The following is a 21,272-nucleotide window of genomic DNA, read 5'->3' as shown; positions in this document are numbered from 1 at the left end:
CCTTAAGACTGGTCCAGGTTTATCCCAAAGCTGGAACCTTCTCAGAAAAAAAGCACTGTGTTTTGCTAACATCTCTTCTTACTCATTATAATGATGATCAATGCTATATACTCTGTTACCACGGCCTCTGCTATCAAACAGTGACTCATTTCCCTGAGCTTCCCACTCTCAAATGATGCCCATGCTATCAGAACACAAGCACGGTAGTCAGAGGGTATGCCTAGGTTTGGTAGGATACCCAGGTACCTGCTAACACTGAGATTCACCAAAGGCACATAAAATTCCTTCTACAGATCCTGTGACATTGCCATCATGGTCACATTGGTTGGCAGTGAGGAAACTAACAAAGACCTACTGGCTTGTCTGGGGCCTCTTGTTCATTCATCCACTTATTCAGAAAACATTTATTGGACACTTAATATGTGTCAGGTACTGTTCTCAGCACTTGGGCCACATCAGTGAACAAAATAAAGATAGCTGCTCTAGCAGAGCTTGTGTTAAACCAGGAGGAGATAGATAATAGACAAGAAACAACAAACAAAAGAAACAAATAGTAGGTTAGAAGGTAATATGTGCTATAAAAAAAGAAAAAAGCAGAACAAGGCAAGGGAGAGTCAGAGTTCACCCACTTTAATCCTCCTGGTGAATGTGTCAGCAACACCCAGACATCACTGACATGACTTACTTTCACATATATATACCTACCAAATAAGAAGCATAAATTCTCATAATATCCTTATTTTGTGATCATTTTTGAGGCTAAACTCAAATCTGCTTTACAAGGCCAGTTGGATTTTCCCAGACCACTTATTTAACAACTTTCACAGGAAATGATGTCACATTAAGTCAAATAACAGCTATTACTAGAAATGATTGAATAATGATTGCAATTATTATTGAACTTTTCCTAATGATTTCAGGGCAAATAGAAAGAGGAAAAAAACAGTCAACTCAGGCAGTCAACTCTGATTGACATTTAAGGAAATATCTATTTATAGAAGGTCTTGAGTATGTCTTTCACTTCCTTCCCATACTTTAAGAGTGAATATTGTCAAGGCAATTACTTCTTTTCTGTATGTTGCTGCCTACGTTTCTGGAGAAGTTAACAGATGCAGGGCCAGAACAGGACAAAAAGAGATTACTTCACACACACAAGCTACTTTCTGCCTTCCACATTTACACTGAGGCTATAACGAGGCTCGCTGTTTCTGTATTGCTCTCCCAGGTTTTTGTTTATTGCCCCTGGTCTCCAACACATCAAATGAGAAAAAAACAAAAAACAGTGATTGACAGTGAAGAGGAAGGAAAAATTTTCATACTTCTTTGACCAGTTCTAATTTACCATTGTCTCTGCCTGGACCTGATTATTGCTCATGCTTGAGTCTTAGATACTCAGGCTCTGGGTGTGGCTATGCATCCTGTAACGGAAGAGAAGGTTACACCTGGTAGTTAACTAAAGGTCTTTTCAGAATCTTAACATTAAGGAGGTAGATATTCTATTTCTAGTTTGATAGGGGAACTGCACCATTAAGTGAATCATTTAACTCTCTCAGTGTGACACCTATAAAATGGGAAGTTGGCAAGAAACATCCTTCTTGTTTGAAAAAAAAAGAACTATAGAGCATTTTGAGCAGTATAAGTAACAGAAAAGTAAAGGGGAAACTGAGGAGGAATAATCTCTTTAGGAGGACTTGGGGAGCCTTGTTCCTTTGGGGGCACAGAATTGTACAAGAACACAGCTATTAGCTGTGATCAAAAATATTCTGCCACTAGTTTGAGGTGACTTGTGGTTACAATTTTAGGACCTGTTAGTACAGGGACAGAGTAGATGGATGTCCTTTCCTGGCTGCATCCATGTGTTGTTGTTGTTGTTGTTGTTGTTGTTGTTGTTGTTTTGTTACTGTTTTAACTGTTCTTATTGCAATGCAGGTTATTGGTTGAATTTCCAGCAACAGGCGGTGTGATTCCATCTTGGCAATTTCAGCCTGTAAAGCTGATCCGCTATGTCACGACTTTTGATTTCTTCCTGGCAGCCTGTGAGATTATCTTTTGTTTTTTTATCTTTTACTATGTGGTGGAAGAGATACTGGAAATTCGCATTCACAAGCTACACTATTTCAGAAGTTTCTGGAATTGTCTGGATGTTGTGATTGTTGTGGTAGGTTTGAGAACAATAGAAAATTCCGTACTCTGTTATAAAAACATGTTAGAGTCCTTGATCTATCTCCTCTGTATTGTGGATCCTGATATTCCTGAAGGAGAATCTAAAAGTTCTCTTTCCTATATATCAACTTAAGTGTTACCAATTATTTTCTCATTTTGTATGAGTAACCCTTCTGAATATAGAAGTGGAGAGGTATTTATAATAAGCTATCAATTAGCCACACAAATAACCAGAATAATGTGGCTGGCTCATTTGGAAGAGCATGCGACTCTTCATCTCAGGGTTGTGAGTTCGAGCCCCACTTTAAGAGATGACTTTAAATAAATAAATAAACTTGAAAAAAAATGAAAGTGATCGCTATGTGCTGATACACACAAGTTCCAAGACATAAAAAAAGAATAACTTAGTAATTCACATTTGGCTTTGGCATGCCATATGAGATGGGACACAGAAAACAATGTTTTGTCTATTCTGGTTTTTGTTAATTATATTTTTCTTCAACTGCTAACAAAAATTAATTTGTATTTTTCTTCACATATGTAAAGTTAGAGCAAGAAGAAGCATCCAGAAAATATTTGGGAATATTTGGGAATATTCTCCCAAAAATATTTGGGAGAAGTATTTTCTCTAAAAAATTAGAGAAAATTTCCTTGTAGTTTAAAACTTCCTGAAAATAGTCCACAGTGTACAAAATACAGGTGAGGGACCATCAACGTTTTATGTATCAGGTGCAAGAAACCAGAAGGCAGCTAGGATAGAGTCGAGACTATGACACCTTGTAGATCCCCTGCGTGCCCTTGACTCTATTATAACTTCTTACACTTGTTCAATATGGTTTCCCTTCCACATCAGCTTAATCACTTCCTTCCAGGGGCTTCCGTAGAGAAATGCATTTTTGCAAACTTTTCTCCCATCAATGAGAATGTGTAATCTTTTGCCGAGTCCTGTTACACATTGAAGCATATAAAGACATGTTTAATTGTTACATGCCTAAAAGTCCGTCCTTTCCACCATCATCCTCCGTCTGATGATAGAGATGCCCCTCTGAAATCTCAGTTAAGTGATGCATTATCCTATCAGGGTGCCCTTTTCTGTTACCCTACTTCTTGGCCACTATTCTCCCCCAGCCCCCAGCAACCAAAAATTCGTTTGGGCTTTGTGAAGCATTTACATCAAGTCATTATCAGATCATCACTAGAATTAGTTGGCAAAATAGGGAAAAATATTTTCTGAAGTATGTTATTAATATGTTTTAAACATAGAAAAAAATCCTCATGTTTGAATAAAAGAATGCTTAAGACATTGAAAAGAACTATATAGATATATACTGCACAAATATTAACATGAGCAATAATAATAATCATCATCACTAACACTTTAGAAGTTATGTGTGTCAGACACAGTTCCCGGTGCTTTTCATATACAGAAGTATGTTTAATCCTCACAATAACCCTCTTAGCCACTCTTCTATTGCCTCTCAAGCTACATGCATGTGCTCTTCATAAAGGGTTTTTACTTAAAATAAGAATTCCTCCAGAATACTGTGTGGAAGCCATTCAACCTTGATGCACAATGGCTTGTGTCACATCACACAATTCCTGTAGGTAAGCTCTTGATCCCCAGATTCTCAATACATTAATAATAACAGAGTAACAAAGACATTTCGCTATTTAAGGAGGGAGGAAAGGCCATGAGACTGGAAGAATTTTTCAAAATATTTCTGTACTACATGATGGAAGAGTGCAGTCTATCTACATTGAAAACTATTCTAGAAAACAATTATTGTTTGGGACTCCAAGGTTGCAAACCCTGCTTTTTTAGTTTATATGGGTATATTTATAGTTTAGGTCATTGAGAATAATGGTAAAAGTGTGATAATATGCTAGTTAGTGGCAGGTTTGTTTGGGTTTTAACCAAATACCTTTAATATCAACAAAAGACTAGTCAGTGGCAATCAACCTTTTTGATTATGTACACCTATAAGTGAAAACTTTGACAACACACCCTAATGTATTCCATATATTTGTAGCGTGTGTGTGTGTGTATACACTTGTACAAACATTCACAACATAAAATTTGAAAGATTTGGTTAAAAATAAATACAAATAGAATTCTAGCACTTTCTTTTCACTTGGATAGAAGTTTTAATATTTTATTCCCACACCTAAGTGAATCGCCTTGTACCTGCTTTGGAGAAAATAACTGATGATGTCATGGAAATTAAGGATAGTTTCTTTGGCTCAGCAGCCACAAGATTTTGCAAGTATTTCTTTGAAAACTTGCTTCACTGTGCTATTGTTCTTTTTTTTTTTTTTTTTTTTTTAACTTTTAGTACTGCCAAGACAATAATTCAGACAGTGTGCTTTTGTAAAGAACAAGGAAGGGCTACTGGAATCCTACTTCTCCTTTGAAACCTTCTCTGACCCTGCAGAAATAAGGGCATGCTTTCTGCTCATCCCCAAAACAAGCCCTGTGCTCCACTGGACCTTCAACCCCATGAAAAAAGCAAAGGTGTTTTCATTTTATCTGGCCCAAATGTGCTAAAGCACACCCGAAACTTGAAAAGTAATTATGTGATAAATATAATTACAACATCTTGGAACCACTCTGAAATCATTTTTTGTGTTTTCCTTTTGTTTCTTCCATCAAAGACTTTGAAATCTATAGACTTAATTTAGTCAACCGTTTGACCTAAACAATAGTCTTTCAAAACTAGTGGAATTACTGAAAAAAGAAGACTGTTAAAAAGTCTAAATTCAAATAATTTTGTTGATTGGTAGGTTTCAAGGGTGATAATTATTAATTTATTCAACAAAGATTTTCTGAGCACCTGCTATGTGTCTGGCATTGTTCTAGGCACTGGGGATATAGGAAAGAACCAAACAGCCCAAACTCCTGCCCTTATGAAGCTTATGTTAAGGAAGGAAAGTTCTTTCGTAGATAAGGATGACAATCCCAGAGAAAACTCAGGACATAACTCAAATGCTCACAAAATCTCTTTTCTCATCTTTTCTCTCATTCTGTATTTTGAAGAAAACATCTCAAGGAAATTTAGTATATTGATATGATATTGATATTGTATAAATGACCAAAGCAACTATACCTAGTGAGAGCTGGGTAAAGGGCTATTGTTATTCAGTCAGTCAACCCTTCCCTCTCAACTAAGTCAACATAGAGAAGCATTTTCAGTGTATTCAGAGAGCTCAAAGAAAATAATCCTACCACCAGCACAAAAATACAAGATTTGCTCTGGAAGTCCTTCACAGAAAACAAAAGATGGTAAAGATTGGCATCCAGGCAGTTTTCTGCTATGATAATCACCTGGAGTCATGATCAAGAAGCCATCTCAGGAAGGGCTAATGAAGTGGTCTTTGACCATCATTCATGAGAAGAGAGAAGGAATGGACAGTAAGGGTCTCAGCACCTAGGACAGCACACCTGCTGTGGATTCAGAGCCCATTAGGAAGCCCAGGTTGTGATGGTTAACCCCTAGCACTTTCCATACATATACCTTAATCCAGTGATGATGGATGCATGTAGGGACCAATGTTGTAGGCCCAGAACTGAAGTAAATGTGGAAAGTTGCATGGTCGTGGGTTAAGGAACAGAAACAAGAGGGAAACCCTTGGCTCACACATATTCCCACTGCAAGCCTTCTGGAGCCCTCTCTGACCATCATTCCCACCATCCTTTAAGACCAAGCATATTCTTTTTCCTTCGAGCACCCCTTTTAGAATGTCTTGTTTTACCCTTCACCTTATGTTGTACAATGCCAACTCCTTAGTAGGCTTTTGGGTTGCTTATTTTTGTGTGTGTACCTGGTCTTGAACCAGAGTGTAAGTTTCTTAAGAACAGAGTTTGTGCATTTTACTTCTGTTTGTTCCTCTTAGCCCCTGGCACAGTGCTGTATACATAGATGTCCACTATGTATTTGTTAAATAGTAGAAGGAATGGATGGCTGGCAACTGGAAAAAAAAAAAAAAAAAAAAGCAAGATGGGGCTGAGAAAGCAGAAGGGTGGAAAGTGATTTAAATGAGAGTGGCAGAACAAAAAAGGCATCCTATTTGAATTTGATTTTGTAATACAGCAACATCTCTCATGTGTTTGTGCACATGGACACGTGCATTTATTGGATTTCTGTTGCTAGCAAAGGGAATGCAAGCAGCTTATTGTTTTACTTGTATTATGGCTGTGCTCAGCATTTAACATTTGTATGAGTGATTTGGATAAGTAGATTGCTGAGCCCTAGGAGTAATACATGGGTAAGAAAAAATAGTCATTTTAAGGTAAGTTGCATATTTCTAAAACACTGTAATAATATATAAATCTTTTGTTTTCCAGCTGTCAGTGGTAGCTATAGGAATTAACATATATAGAACATCAAATGTGGAGGTGCTACTACAGTTTCTAGAAGATCAAAATACTTTTCCCAACTTTGAACATCTGGCATACTGGCAAATACAGTTCAACAATATAGCTGCTGTCATAGTATTTTTTGTCTGGATTAAGGTAATTTACAAAGTTCATGTTCTGGATTTTCAATAGTATTTTTCCCTTTCTTTTTTTATTTAAAATAAATTTTAATGTTTATTTATTTTTGAGTGAGGGGGGAGGGAGAGTGGGGGCGGGGGTGAGGCAGAGAGAATGGGAGATACAGAATCTGAAGCAGGCTCCAGGCTCCGAGCTATCAGCACAAAGCCCCACATGGGACTCGAACTCATGATCTGTGAGCTCATGACCTGAGCCAAAGTTGGACGTTTAACCGACTGAGCCATCCAGGTGCCCCTTTCCCTTCTTTTTATTAACATGAGTCACACAAAATGTTGGAGGACTTGAATGTGCTTTTGTGGTTAAATTCAAATGCCAGCCAAAGCTGCTTCATATTTTACAAGTAAGCTAGCAGGATTCATGTGATCTTTCATCTAACTGTGTATGATGCTTCCTACTACCTGCGGTTTTGCAAAACCAGTCCCTGCAGATTTGTTTCACAAATGCAATAAGACACCTTCTCAGTGTCCTTTGGGTCTGTGGCCCTCAGCTACACTAACACAGGGACAGGTTGGGTTTTACCTGATATCGGGTGACCACGTGAAGGAAAGGGAACTAAGAACAAGTTGGGGAGAATGGAGAGGGACAGAGAGATGCACTGGAAATGATCTGTGGAAGAATTGTCTCTTTCCCAGGTGGAGGCCATATGGCCATATGGCTTTACCTAGAATTGAGGTTGGGACAAATACATACACTTCTGAGTAGTACCTTTATGACTCATCTCCTTTTCCAAAACAGTGTGCATTTCCATGTGTGTGCAAGGTTAGGGCATTTCATACACAAATGAGCCTCAATTCTGGAGATGCATAAAATTTTAGTAATAATGGGGGTAGCTCCCCAGCTGTCCCTTGTGAAATTCTATCATTCTGCTATCAAGACAATAGCTACTACCCACAAGTGGCTATTGAAATTTAAATTTTAATTAATTAAAATTACATACAGTTAAACATTCAGTTCATCAGTCACTCTAGCCACATTTTAAGATCTCAATGTCTGTATATAGCTGAAGGCTACTATATAGGGCAATGGAAATAAAGAACATTTCCATCATGTCAGAAAGTTTGATTGAACAGCACTGTTCTAAAAGGTAGTCACCAGCAGTTATTTATTTTCCTGAATTGGTATTCACACCTGAAAGGCCTGAGATTTATCAGAGGATATAGATCTCATCCTCTCTTCCTATTTATTTAGTTACATGCTTGTTCAGGAAAAACCACCACTAATACACCAAACCTTTATCATAAAATAGTAATAATAATCCAAATCTAATGGGAATTACATAAAGAAATGTGATTACCACAACCCTCAAAAAAAATTTTATTGTGGCCAGAAACAATTTGTAAGAGTTCTTTAAGTAAAATTCTAGAGATTCCTTTTCAATGTGTCCCTCAGGTTGAGCATTTTATTTAGTGTTTTGCTTGTAAACATTCTCCCAAAACTTTAAGAACCATTAAGTTCTTTAAGGCAGGGATTGCAACTTGACTTCTGATGTGTCCTCCCAGCGTTCTTCCCCCAAGACTTATGCCACAGGTTGTCATGCCCCTGGGCTGTGAGGAACATCCTGAACAGACATCCTTAGTGCCTCGTTTACAGAAATGCTTAATATGATTTGGCAGTCAGATAGCGCTGGGCTAGACGGCTGGCTCTGAGCCCTGGCTGACACCTGGGGGTAGAATACCAATATTTAAATCATTGCAAAGACTTGAGGCAGTGTACATTGCTCTTTCCACCGTACCTGACACATCATTGCTAAACAATAAATGACAGTTAATAACATGCGATGAATATTTCCTGGAGGGATTTTTTTTAACTAGTTTTCACTTGTTGGTTTTTTTCCCTCTTAATTTATTTTCTTAAAAATATTTATTTATTTATTTATTTATTTATTTATTTATTTATTTAGAGACAGCAAGGAGGGGAGGGGCAGAGAGAGAGAGGGAAAGAGAGAGAAGCCCAAGTAGGCTGTGTGCTATCAGCACAGAGCCCAATGTGGGGCTCAATCACATGAACCTTGAGATCATGATCTGAGCTGAAATCAAGAGTCAGATGCTCAACTGACTGAGCCATCCAGGTGCCCCTCCCCATTCCTCTTTTATCTCAATCTTTCTTGGGGTAAAAATATCACTAATCATCTTAATTATGATTTAAACCAATTTTTACTGTATTGTAACCATCATGTAAAATGTAAGCAACATCAGGGGATGAGCTTTGTTCTGTGCACTGCTGTTTGCAACTCCAAGAATAGTGCCTGGCACATGGTAGGCATTCAACAAGTACTTTTTGAATGAGAAAATAGAAGTTGCTGGGTTTGGGGACAAAAGCAAGTCATTATTCTCTCTCTTAAAAAAATGTTGGGAAGCTTGGGATTTTCTCTTCCTCTCTCTCTGCCCATCCCCCCACTCATGCTCGTTCTCTCTTTCTCAAAATAAATAATGAACTTTTTAAAAAATGTTGTAAAATACACATTAACATAAAATTTATCACTTTAACCATTTTTCAGTGTACAATTCAGTGGCATTAGTTACATTCACCATGTTGTGCAACCATCATATATATTTCCAGAACTTTTTCATCATTCCAGCTGAAACTGTATCTAGTAAACACTAACTCCCAATTCCCGCCTCACCGCAGCTCCTGGTAACCGCTATTCTACTTTCTGTCTCTATGAATTTTCATATTCTAGCTACCCCATGTTACTGGGGTCATACAATATTTGTCTTTTTATGTCTGGCTTATTTCACTTTAGCATAATGTTTTCAAGGTTCATCCATGTTGTGGCATGGATCAAAACTTTATCCCTTTGTAAGGCTGGGTAATATTCCATTATGTGTATATACTATATCTGTTTACCCATTCATCTGTTGATATCTTCCCTCTCTTACAGCTCTTCAAATTCATCAACTTTAACAGGACCATGAGTCAGCTCTCCACAACCATGTCTCGATGTGCCAAAGACCTCTTTGGCTTTGCAATTATGTTCTTCATCATCTTCTTAGCATATGCTCAGTTGGCATACCTTGTCTTTGGCACTCAGGTTGATGACTTCAGTACCTTCCAAGACTGTATGTAAGTATATATGAAATTATAAAAGAAAAATTTAATCAGAGCCGTCCTTGCCTCCTCAAGGATAAAGAAATCTTTATGGTTGCTATTTAACCACCAAGTAGTTTTAAATAGTTATTTAAAAATAAGAATTAATTATCTTTCCCAGAAGCAATTACCCACCAATGTAAAGATGGCAATGTATAATACTGATAAACTTAAGGTAGCAACTCTAAAGTCATAAGAGATAGTAGAACAGCTACAGTAAACCAATATGATTACAAAGACAGAGGTCTTCTTAGCACCAAATGCCAATGGTAGCTTTTAAGAGACCATTTGCCTAGATTTTCATTCTTATTCAATATTGTTGCCATGTATTTTAAACTTCAGGTTATTTTCTAGAAAAAAAATAGTATTTCTAATATTCTACGAGAAACTCAAACTGATGTAGGAATTTTCTGTCCTTTTCCAAAGTTCTCATATATGATATTAAGACTAAAAAAAAAATAACCAGTATTACATTTCCACGCCATTTGGAAAGAAGTCAGTCAGGAAAGGAGAAGAGGATTATGATAATAGAAGTTAAAAGGGCTTTTTGTGCTGGGGGATACCAAATTATGTTGCTGTTCGATGGAAGTCGGAAAGGGAAATGATTTTACTGATTAAGACCCCAGCATTGGCAACACACGGCCACTCAACACCACTTTGAGAGCGTGTGAGGATATTGGATCTTTGAATGCATACAATTTTGGCTATCTTTCAAAGTCTTTTTTTAAAGAGGTTTTAAATTCAGACCCAGGGTGACCATGGTGAAGTTTAGAGTTAACCATCCATGTTTTAGCCAGATTATGGATTAAATTCTTGTAACTGGTTGCTTTATGAGTCATCTAATAATTATTGTGTTTTCTTTTTAACCAAATGGAAATAATGTATTTAGCACAAAAGTATATGATTTTTATTCCAGAAAGCTTCAATTGCTCGAATAGTTAGCATTAGCAAGAATTTTCCAAGGAGACTGACAATTTTCTATTATCTGGCAGCTGTGCACACTGATAAAGAGGTCCAAAAGTGTGAAATCATCTTTAGGAAATGTTACATCAATGCTGAACAGTCTTTGTTTTTGTATTGTAGTGTTTTGTTTTGTTTTGTTTTTATAGCTTCACTCAATTCCGTATCATTTTGGGTGATATCAACTTCGCAGAGATTGAGGAAGCTAATCGAGTTTTGGGACCAATTTATTTCACTACATTTGTGTTCTTTATGTTCTTCATTCTTTTGGTATGTACACTTTTGTTTACAGTGAGGTGATTTAAACTTCATAAATCACCATCTTCCTTTTTCTCTCATGCTCTAGAGTCCTTATTTTTTAAAAGACTCAGGAAAAACTGTAGATGAGAATACATATTTTATTTTACTTCTCATTGATTCAGTTTTAAGTCGCCACCAAATAATCTTTTGCATTGTCTTTCATTTATCCATATATATGTCTATTCAATGTAAAAAAAAATTAGGTCACATGCAAATTGATAAAGTCACCTAAAATAATGCTTTGCCTAAAAAGTAGACTACTTACATATTTACAGCCTTTTTTAACACAGATGTCAGCACTTTCGTGATCACTTGCTAGCATGACTTTTCATTCCTCTTTTTCCTCTTTTCTTTAAAAAAAAAGAAATAGGAACTGACAAAGCAAGCTAGATCCAGGATGTCAAGAGTAATATATGAGTTAATTATTGCTTGTCAAGCTTAAGATACTTTGTCTTGAATTACTTATATTTAACACATCTAGAGACTGCCCACAGAGAGTATTCAAATTTTAAATTTAAAACTAGCTAACAATGGATAGAAATTGCTTTAAAAGTTACTTTCAAAAATAACTTTTCATTCTCTTGATTTGGTACAAATGAACATTTTTAACATTTTGACCCTAAGTTAATTAATATTTTTTAAAAGGCATTTTGTTCTCCATCTTAACATTTACATATTTTACTGAGTAATTATTCATTTAAGTTAGCTTAACCTAGGCAGTGGGTGTTTTTTTTTAAGTTTATTTATTTGGGGTGCCTGGGTGGCTCAGTCGGTTGAGCATCCAACTTTGGCTCAGGTCATAATCTCGCCATCCATGAGTTCGAGCCCTGCATCAGGCTCTGTGCTGACAGCACAGAACCTGAAGCCTGCTTCGGATTCTGTGCCTCCCTCTCTCTCTGCACCTCCCCTGCTTGCACTCCATCTTTCTCTCAAAAATAAATAACCATTGAAAAAAAAATTTTTTTTTAAGTTTATTTATTTATTTTGAGAGACAGAGAGAGAAGGAGGGAGGGGCAGAGAGAGGGAGAGACAGAATTTAAAACAGGCTCCAGGCTGTCGGCACAGAGCCTAACGCAGGGCTTTGAACTCAGTAACCAAGAGATCATGACCTGAGCTGAGATCAAGAGTACGGTGCTTAACGGACTGAGCCATCCAGGCACCCCAGCGGTGGGTGTTCTTTATCCAAACCCTAATATTTAAGTCTTTCCTTACATTAATCACCATCATAAGAAAACAACAAAATTGTCTCCATTTTCAATAAATTTTATAAGATCCTTTGTGTAAAGTTCAGTAATTCAGCATAATATTACCAAAGTTGGTCCAAGCATTTAGTGGTTATTTACAGATTGAGTATTAGATCTACCTTGGTAGGATTGAAAGAGTCAGCAATATCACGCAAGTCCATTTGTATCTTGCACAAATGTGTTATTAGTTTTAAAGTTAAGCCTCTCTAGTTTCTTTTTTCTATCATATGTTAAAGAAAAAAATGGAACAGTAAGCCTTTTTCATCTCTAATATTGGTAGTACTTTGGATTCTGGAGCATCTGAATCCCCGAATCTCTACTAGGAAAACAAAAACCAGGAATTGAGAGCTCTGCAGTGGACCCTTTCGTTAACTGCTGGCCACCTAAGTTTTCTTTGTGTGTCCTTCTGCCAAATGAGGAACATACCTGTGGCAATTTGAAATGGTCAAATGTGGACTTGTTTGAATGTTGTCTTCTGGTAGGCAGTGCCCTGCAATTGTTCAGTCATTTCGTCAAATCAGTCACTAGAACATGAAAAGAAGCGTTTAGCTTCTGTCTTTATACTAAAGTAATTTTTTGTGCTGTTACACAAAAAGGAATTGCTCTCCCTGAACTCCACTCCTCTACCCCTCACTCCCCCAGAGAGAGGTGGGGAGTTACAGTCAATACAGATTTTTCTTTAAAGAAATGACAAGCCGAGTGCAGGGTTGGCCATTTTTCTGTGATGACTGCCGGGTGTTAATTTATTGCCCTGGCTGTAAAAGAAGCTACCGTGGTGAGAGGTGGCCCAAATGAGCCAGGAAGCAAAATCCTGTCATCACCGGGAAAAGACCTCTGATTGCACAATTAAGCAAACCTTCTGAGACAGGGTGGAGAGGAGGGGGGCTTCCTCTCCCCACACTTTCAGTAGTCTTTCTCAGCCACTTTCGGTTTTTTAAAAATCTCTTCAGAGGACCCACCCTTTAACCCTACACCTAAGATATTTGCAGGCATTAGCTAACAGCCATTTGGAAACTTTTAAAAAGAGAACATTAGTTGCCTGGGTTGGGAGGGAGAAGGTGGGAATGTTGCTCCAAATGCAAAGGTCTGTGCTCGGAATTAAACATTAAGCCACGAACTTACATGCATTTTATATTTTATTCTCATTTCTGCTACAGAATCTTAAACAGTGTTCCTCCTTAACTTGCAATGGTTTAGTAGCCCATTACAATAATAGAGCTCCCATTTGTTCATTCATCCATTATTCAATAAATATTTGCCGAGCCACTATTTCCAGGCAAGCTGCTATGTACTGGGGGTACAGTGGTAAGGAAAGTAAGAGACCAGCTCTGCCCTCATGAAAATTCCACAGATTTGTGGGGAAAACAGACATAATCAAATACACAACTCTGAGTTCAAACCATAGTTATGTGTCAAAACGGAAAAGTGAAGGAAGAGCGTGTTAAAGAAGGACTGGATCAGTTGGGTGTGGTGCTTCAAGAAAAACCTGTTGGAAATACAAACCATTATCCTCGGGAGAGGAAAAGTTAGGAAAATGAACTAACCGTCACTGAATAATAATAGCTATAAATATGTAGCACTTACCATGCATTAGGTCCTGTCCTAAGTACTTTTACATAGATTATCTCATTAATTCTTATAAAAATCTGTAGTATTATTTCTTCCACTTTATTAATGCAAGAATAAATAAATTTTAAAATAAAGATTAGAAAAAAATTTTTAATGTTTTTATTCATTTTTGAGAGCCAGAGAGAGACAGGGGAGGGGCAGACAAAGAGGGAGTCACAGAATCAGAAGCAGGCTCCAGGCTCGGAGCTGTCAGCACAGAGCCTGAGGCAGGGCTCAAACTCACAAACCATGAGATCATGACCTGAGCCGAAGTTGGACACTTAACTGACTGAGCCACCCAGGCACCCCTAAAGATTAGAAAATTTGAACAATATAGTCTTGGCAGTGCTAAGACTGAAACCCTAATGTGCTTGACTCCAAAGTCTTTGTCTTTTTCACTAAGCTTTTCTTGACCCTCTTCTGTGAAGCCTACTGTATTTCTATTTGGAGAGATCTTTTTTTAACTCTTCAAAACATGGTCTGTAAATCTCAAGTAATATATAACAACATTTGGAATAAGCATAGGATTCCACTTGTCTGTATTGATTGTTGTAATTTGAAGAACTGTGTAGAGTTCTAAATTTCTAATAATTTATGTCAAATAAAAAAATGTAGAGAACATAGACAAGCAAAAATAATAAAATAGAGTAATACCACCATCCATCAGTAAATACATCAATATTTTGTTGTATTTCATTCTTATCTTTTTTTGCACAATGTATCACAATATATGGTTTGTAAGTAAGAAAATATATTGCATTTTCCTTTGGCATGACTTAATGGAAAAAACAATTTTCCCAAAGAATATAACAGCAAAACTATTAATTTATGACTTCTTAAGACATCAGATTACTTAAAAAAAAAACTGAACAAAAATACATATGTCAAATTTTGGATTGATGTTTAGAAAGTATATTTAGGTTTCTTCTTTAATCTCAACTTTCCTTTGATTTACAAACAGAATATGTTTTTGGCCATCATCAATGATACTTACTCCGAAGTTAAATCTGATTTGGCCCAGCAGAAAGCTGAAATGGAACTCTCAGATCTTATCAGAAAGGTATGACAAGCCCTAATTCTCAGAATTGTTTTCATCCTCTACATATAATGAGCATTGTTTCAGCCAGCTTTCCACAGCAACACTGATCCATTGTCATTGTTAAAATAAAGAGTAGATTGCTACATTTCAGGAATGATTTAAAAGTTCTCTGTCGGGGCGCCTGGGTGGTTCAGTCGGTTAAGCGTCCGACTTCGGCTCAGGTCACGATCTCACGGCTCTTGAGTTCGAGCCCCGCATCGGGCTCTGTGCTGACAGCTCAGAGCCTGGAGCCTGTTTCAGATTCTGTGTCTCCCTCTCTCTCTCTCTCTGACCCTCCCCCATTCATCCTCTGTCTCTCTCTGTCTCAAAAGTAAATAAACGTTAAAAAAAAAAAATTAAAAAAAAAAAGTTCTCTGTCTCAGAGCTAGAGATCGGTATGCTGTTAACTTGGACTTAAATTCTGGGAACCCGTAAACGCCCTAGAATTAAATTCTCAACAATCTCTTTCAACTCTTGAGAGCTGAGCTACTGGCTTCATCACCTTCACTTATTTTGACAACACCTCCAGGTGGCTCTCACTTGCAGTTCCAGAATTCAGAATAAATTGGAAGAGAAAAATATGAAGACGTCTCTGCTTTTTTCTATCTCAAATACAATTTAAAAGGAGAAAAAAAAGTTTAGAAACAAATATTTTGTAGTCCACCCTTTACCCTTGATCTTCCAGAGAAGTTTTTAAATAGTCAAAGGAAAACTGTCCATGGCATCAGGCCACAGCCTAAGGGTCTGAGGACTTTCACTTAAGCACGCACCCTCTCAGGAAGTTAATTGTTAAATGGAAGGGCAGGACAGGAAAGCTGGGTAACTTTGTTCTTTTCAATGTGACTTCTGTATTTGGTCTAAAGTATAAAACTTAAGCAACAACAAATAACTACATCTGAAGTACACAGCTTGTTCCCTAACATCATTTTGCTAAGATACCAGTGGCTCCTTGACTGATCTTTTTCTGTTGGTTCAAGTCATAGGACTATGTTGTCTGTCCTGTTTGAACAGAGAACTTCCAGTTCTTAAAACAAAGTCCCTTCCATGGGACCTAAGATGTGTGTTATCCTGAATTTTGCAACAACAGCTTATTACACGTTAGCAAATCTCCAAAGTATATCCAAGCAGTCCTTACTTTGCGCTCTGGTTTTGGTATGCACAGATTTCAATTAGTTCAGTTAAATAACACCAGCCTCTCAATGCAGTTCATATATCAGTTATCACAGTATATTGACTATGAATAATAGTATAGAAGTACAAACTTGCAATTCTCACAGAATATCTTAGTTATCACAGTATATTAACTGTAATAGCATGACTATAAACTTCACTGCTGGCTCTTCAGTCTACAAATCATTACATAAGTAACAGATGTGTATCATAACCGGTGAGCATAACATCACTTCTTACAAAGTCTAGGATTGGTCCCTGAGCATCTGCTGTTCAGTTCAGGCACAGAACATGTAGTTGTGTTGCTTCTGTATCTCCCCGTGGAAAACCCATGTGACATTTTGCAAGAATGCGTGATGGAAAAGGAGAATGGGCCAGCAAAGATGAAAGCATAGCAAAGAAACAAAGAATGACAACACTGAAAGTGAAATTCAAAACCAGTGTAACAGATTTCTAGGCTACGTAGCTGGGCGTGGAAATGTTGACATTACTACCCTTCAAGGTCTTGAATATCAATGGATAGACAGATATACAGTCAAAGAGCTTAGTGAAGCACATTTATCAACATGAATGAGGGCAGTGGTTATGAGGAAAAGGCTGACAATGTCTTCAAGGAAGTGACACTGACAAACAACTTCACATTAAAGGAATTCTTGGAGATATGACATGGAAAATGCAAAGGATAAAATGTTGGGAGCTGACCCATATTAAGAAAAGATTATGAAAGCTCCCCAAGACATAGAAAAGATGCTTACTCCATATCATATGTTATACAGGAAGAAGGCATGTGCTGTTCAGACTAGTCTGGATAATTTTTTTACAAAGAAATAAAACATTTTAATTTTCAGTGTTTCTGAGGTTTTAAATTTCAGTGTACCAAATAAATATTCACTTTACTGTTTTTAAAATTTTCCTAATAAGTTTATAACCAACACCAAGAAAATTTTAATGCTTTGATAAAAAGTTGTTTTTTTTTTCCCAATATATGAAATTTATTGTCAAATTGGTTTCCATACAACACCCAGTGCTCATCCCAAAAGGTGCCCTCCTCAACACCCATCCCCACCCTCCCCTCCCTCCCACCCCCCATCAACCCTCAGTTTGTTCTCAGTTTTTAACAGTCTCTTATGCTTTGGCTCTCTCCCACTCTAACCTCTTTTTTTTTTTTCCTTCCCCTCCCCCATGGGTTTCTGTTAAGTTTCTCAGGATCCACATAAGAGTGAAACCATATGGTATCTGTCTTTCTCTGTATGGCTTATTTCACTTAGCATCACACTCTCCAGTTCCATCCACATTGCTACAAAAGGCCAGATTTCATTCTTTCTCATTGCCACGTAGTATTCCATTGTGTATATAAACCACAATTTCTTTATCCATTCATCAGTTGATGGACATTTAGGCTCTTTCCATAATTTGGCTATTGCTGAGAGTGCTGCTATAAACATTGGGGTACAAGTGCCCCTATGCATCAACACTCCTGTATCCCTTGGGTTGGGTAAATTCCTAGCAGTGCTATTGCTGGGTCATAGGGTAGGTCTATTTTTAATTTTCTGAGGAACCTCCACACTGCTTTCCAGAGCGGCTGCACCAATTTGCATTCCCACCAACAGTGCAAGAGGGTTCCCGTTTCTCCACATCCTCTCCAGCATCTGTAGTCTCCTGATTTGTTCAAAAAAGTTGTTTTTTTAAGTTTGTTTGTTTAATTAATCCCCACACCCAACACAGGGCTTAAACACATGACCCCACGGTCAAAAGTTGCAAGTTCTTCTGACTGAGACAGCCAGGTGCCCCTCATAAAAGGTTTTAAAGGTCACGGAGCAATCATAATTTTTCCTGTTGATTATTAACATCACTTCACATAGTTCAGGCTTGCATGGTCATTTTTATAATCCTGCAACTACCATGCAGAGCAAGGTCTGCACAGGTAGTTAGTTACTACTGTAAATGGATGGTAAAGTGCATGTAAAAAGAGAATAAACTAAACCAAATCTTTTCAACAGGGCTACCATAAAGCCTTGGTCAAACTAAAACTGAAAAAAAATACCGTGGATGACATTTCTGAGAGTCTGAGGCAAGGCGGAGGCAAGTTAAACTTTGATGAACTTCGACAAGATCTCAAAGGGTAAGAATCACTCTTTCTGAGGCCCAGGGAAATTCTTAATGGAAAGATAAGTTCTTGGTGATAAGGATATTTTTGGCCCAACCACTTACTCATAGAGATGCTCTTTTTTCAGAGTAGGTGTCTTTCTGGCACATATTAATAAGAGAAGAGCTGGCCCTGATTCAGCAATTTCTCCTTTATTCCTGCATTTTGATGTCCCTTTGTTTGCACTGTACTATGTACACAAGTGATTTCATCTGTAACCTCTCAATAATTTCAGGAAGGGCCATACTGATGCAGAGATTGAGGCAATATTCACAAAATACGACCAAGATGGAGATCAAGAACTGACCGAACATGAACATCAACAGATGAGAGACGACTTGGAAAAAGAGAGGGTGGGTCTCATTTAGGAGAACATGATTTGATTCAGTACCCACAGTGTTTCAGACACCATGCTAAGTCATGGATTACTGAGAGTCTTTCTCCTCTCTCTGTCTCAATTCATGTTGTAATGCCCAGCTTATTCTAAAAAGGATATATAACATAATAATATGTAAAAATGCAATAAGTTGGCATCAGTGTAAAACAATCAAAATGAAAAAATGAGGTAAAACAAAAGTGAAATATAAAACTAGACTAGGAAGCTAAAAATGCTTCCATAAAAATACATGTATGTTGATTAAAGATTGGGCTATAAGTCTGGCCCTAAGTTTTCTGGCCATCAGCTTCAAAAGGGAAACCTGTATAGTCACACACCTCACTGTGTCCATGAGAGTGAAGGAAAAAAGATTCCCAGGAGATGTAAAGCTAATTGTTCTTTAACATTTATAATGAAACAAAACTAACTACTGCCTTCCATTTGAATACTTCTTATGAAACTGTTAGAAGTAAACTCACATGGTCTTTTATAATCAGAAAGGATAACTAAAAGCTTTAACATTAACATTAAAAATAAATGGTTAAACGAACCAAAAAATATCCATTGTAATTGAGGTACAGAGAATGCAGGTGAATACTATATTCTAAAGTTCCTTCTCTATGAGGAGTAGTTTCTAAACTCTGCCCCACTGAATGGTGCCAGTAAGTGAAAAACTTCCCCAGGCATAGTGAAATCACCTTTCACAAGGCTGCATTTAGTCAAAATTTTTACTGTAAGATTATATCCTTCCAACTTTGTGGCTATTAAATGTGTTATCTTTTATGAAAAGGTGATAATATATTTCTTCCTCTACCTTTTTCTCTGCTTTGTTCTATTTTTAATGTTCTTTCTTGTCCAAACAAGTTAGCAGTCCCTTGCTGGTCATTAAGACCTGTTTTGAAAATTTGCCAATCCATGAAATTTACAAGTGTGGGAATCACAGTCTGGTGTTAGCCACAAAGAAATCCTAGGTAATTGGTACATACCCATTTGCCATTTGCCCAAGCCCTCAGTGAAGCTCTGTGGGGACTGGGTGTTCTCGCTCCTCACCCAGTGATCCCATGTTCTTCAGGAGGATCTGGATCTGGATCACAGCTCTTTACCACGTCCCATGAGCAGCCGAAGTTTCCCAAGAAGCCTGGATGACTCTGAGGAGGATGATGATGAAGACAGTGGGCATAGCTCCAGAAGGAGGGGAAGCATCTCCAGTGGGGTTTCTTATGAAGAGTTTCAAGTGTAAGTATAAAGGAATTGGCAGGATTTGTGTTGACAAGAGTTTAAATGAGATAAAGCAGTTTCTCCCACCTCTCTCAGTTTAATTCTTTCCATTACTAATCATCAGGTTCTTTTTTTTTTTTTTTATAACTTTTAATGTTTTTTTTTTCAATAGAAGTAATATGTTCCTTATAGGAAAGTTAGCAAATAAATAGAAGAAAACATTACGATCTCTCCTATTCCCGCTAACCCAAAATGTAATTTTGGTGTTTGTATCTCCATTTACATGTTTTTTGTTTTTCATGTGTTTTTTGTTTTTATGGCCTAGCACAAGGTATATCCCAAAGAATGTTCCATGAGCACCTAAGAAGAATGTATGTACTACTGTTGTTAAGTGGAGTGTTCTATAGGCGTCTTTTAGGTCTTTGGTTTATAGTGTTACTTAAATCTCCTATTTCCTGTTGTTCTGGCTAGTTTCATCTACTTTTTGAAAGTGGGGTATTAAAGTCTCCAACTATTATTATTAAATTGTTCCTTCATTTCTGTAAGGTTTTGCTTTGTGTATTTTGGAACTCTGTTGTTAGGTGCATAAATGTTTATAACTGGTATATCTTTCTAATAGATTGACCCCGTTTTCATTAAAAACTGTCCTACTTTATCTCTAGTAATTTTTTTTTGTTTTAAAGTCTTTTTTGTCTGATATTAATATAGCAACTCCAATTTTCTTATCATCGCTTTTTGCATGATACACCTTTTTCTGTTCTCATTTCCAGTCTGTTTGTATCTTTGAATCTTAGGTGTGTCCCCTGTAGACAGCATATAGCTGGACCTGGTCTTTTCATCCAGTCTGGTAATCTTTGCCTTTTGATTAGAATATTTACTTCATTTACATTTAATGTTATCATTAATATAGTTGGACTTACAACTACCATTTTTCTTCTTATTGTTTTTTAAATGTTTATTTTTGAGAGAGAGGATGTGTACACACATGTGAGCAGAGGAGGGTTAGAGAGAGAGGGGAACTAAGGATCCAAAGTGGGCTCTGTGCTTACAGCAGACAGCTGGATACAGGGCTTGAATCCATGAACTGTGAGATCATGACCTGAGCCAAAGTCGGATGCCCAACTGACTGAGCCACTCAGGGGTCCCTTATTTTTTATTTTCTGTAGGTGTCATATCTTTTTTTGTCCTTCTTTTTCTCCTTTGTTGCTTTCTTTTACATAAAGTAATATTTTCTAGAGCTACAGTTTAATTCCTTTAATAATTTTTTCACTACATTTTTTAGTTATTTTTTTAGTAGTTGCTCTAGCATGTAATATATACAAATTGATTTATGAGGATCTACTTCAGATTTATATTAACTTAATCCAAGG

The 21,272-nt window shown here is 37.2% G+C and overlaps 1 protein-coding gene across 1 annotated transcript in view; it reads left to right on the top strand.

Moving 5' to 3' along the window:
- Positions 1 to 21,272, top strand: part of PKD2 (polycystin 2, transient receptor potential cation channel) — a 52,674-nt gene that overhangs the window by 26,922 nt on the left and 4,480 nt on the right. Inside the window, exons 6-13 of the mRNA XM_042935936.1 lie at positions 1,930 to 2,158; positions 6,506 to 6,673; positions 9,597 to 9,778; positions 10,912 to 11,032; positions 14,876 to 14,974; positions 18,163 to 18,284; positions 18,544 to 18,661; positions 19,757 to 19,920. Coding sequence (XP_042791870.1) covers positions 1,930 to 2,158; positions 6,506 to 6,673; positions 9,597 to 9,778; positions 10,912 to 11,032; positions 14,876 to 14,974; positions 18,163 to 18,284; positions 18,544 to 18,661; positions 19,757 to 19,920 — 1,203 coding nt within the window. The remainder of the gene's footprint in view (positions 1 to 1,929; positions 2,159 to 6,505; positions 6,674 to 9,596; positions 9,779 to 10,911; positions 11,033 to 14,875; positions 14,975 to 18,162; positions 18,285 to 18,543; positions 18,662 to 19,756; positions 19,921 to 21,272) is intronic.

The sequence above is a fragment of the Panthera leo genome, chromosome B1, assembly GCF_018350215.1.
Source record: "Panthera leo isolate Ple1 chromosome B1, P.leo_Ple1_pat1.1, whole genome shotgun sequence".
NCBI lineage: Eukaryota > Metazoa > Chordata > Mammalia > Carnivora > Felidae > Panthera > Panthera leo.
Note: the sequence above shows the minus strand (reverse complement) of the source record. Positions and strands in the feature narration are given on the sequence as shown.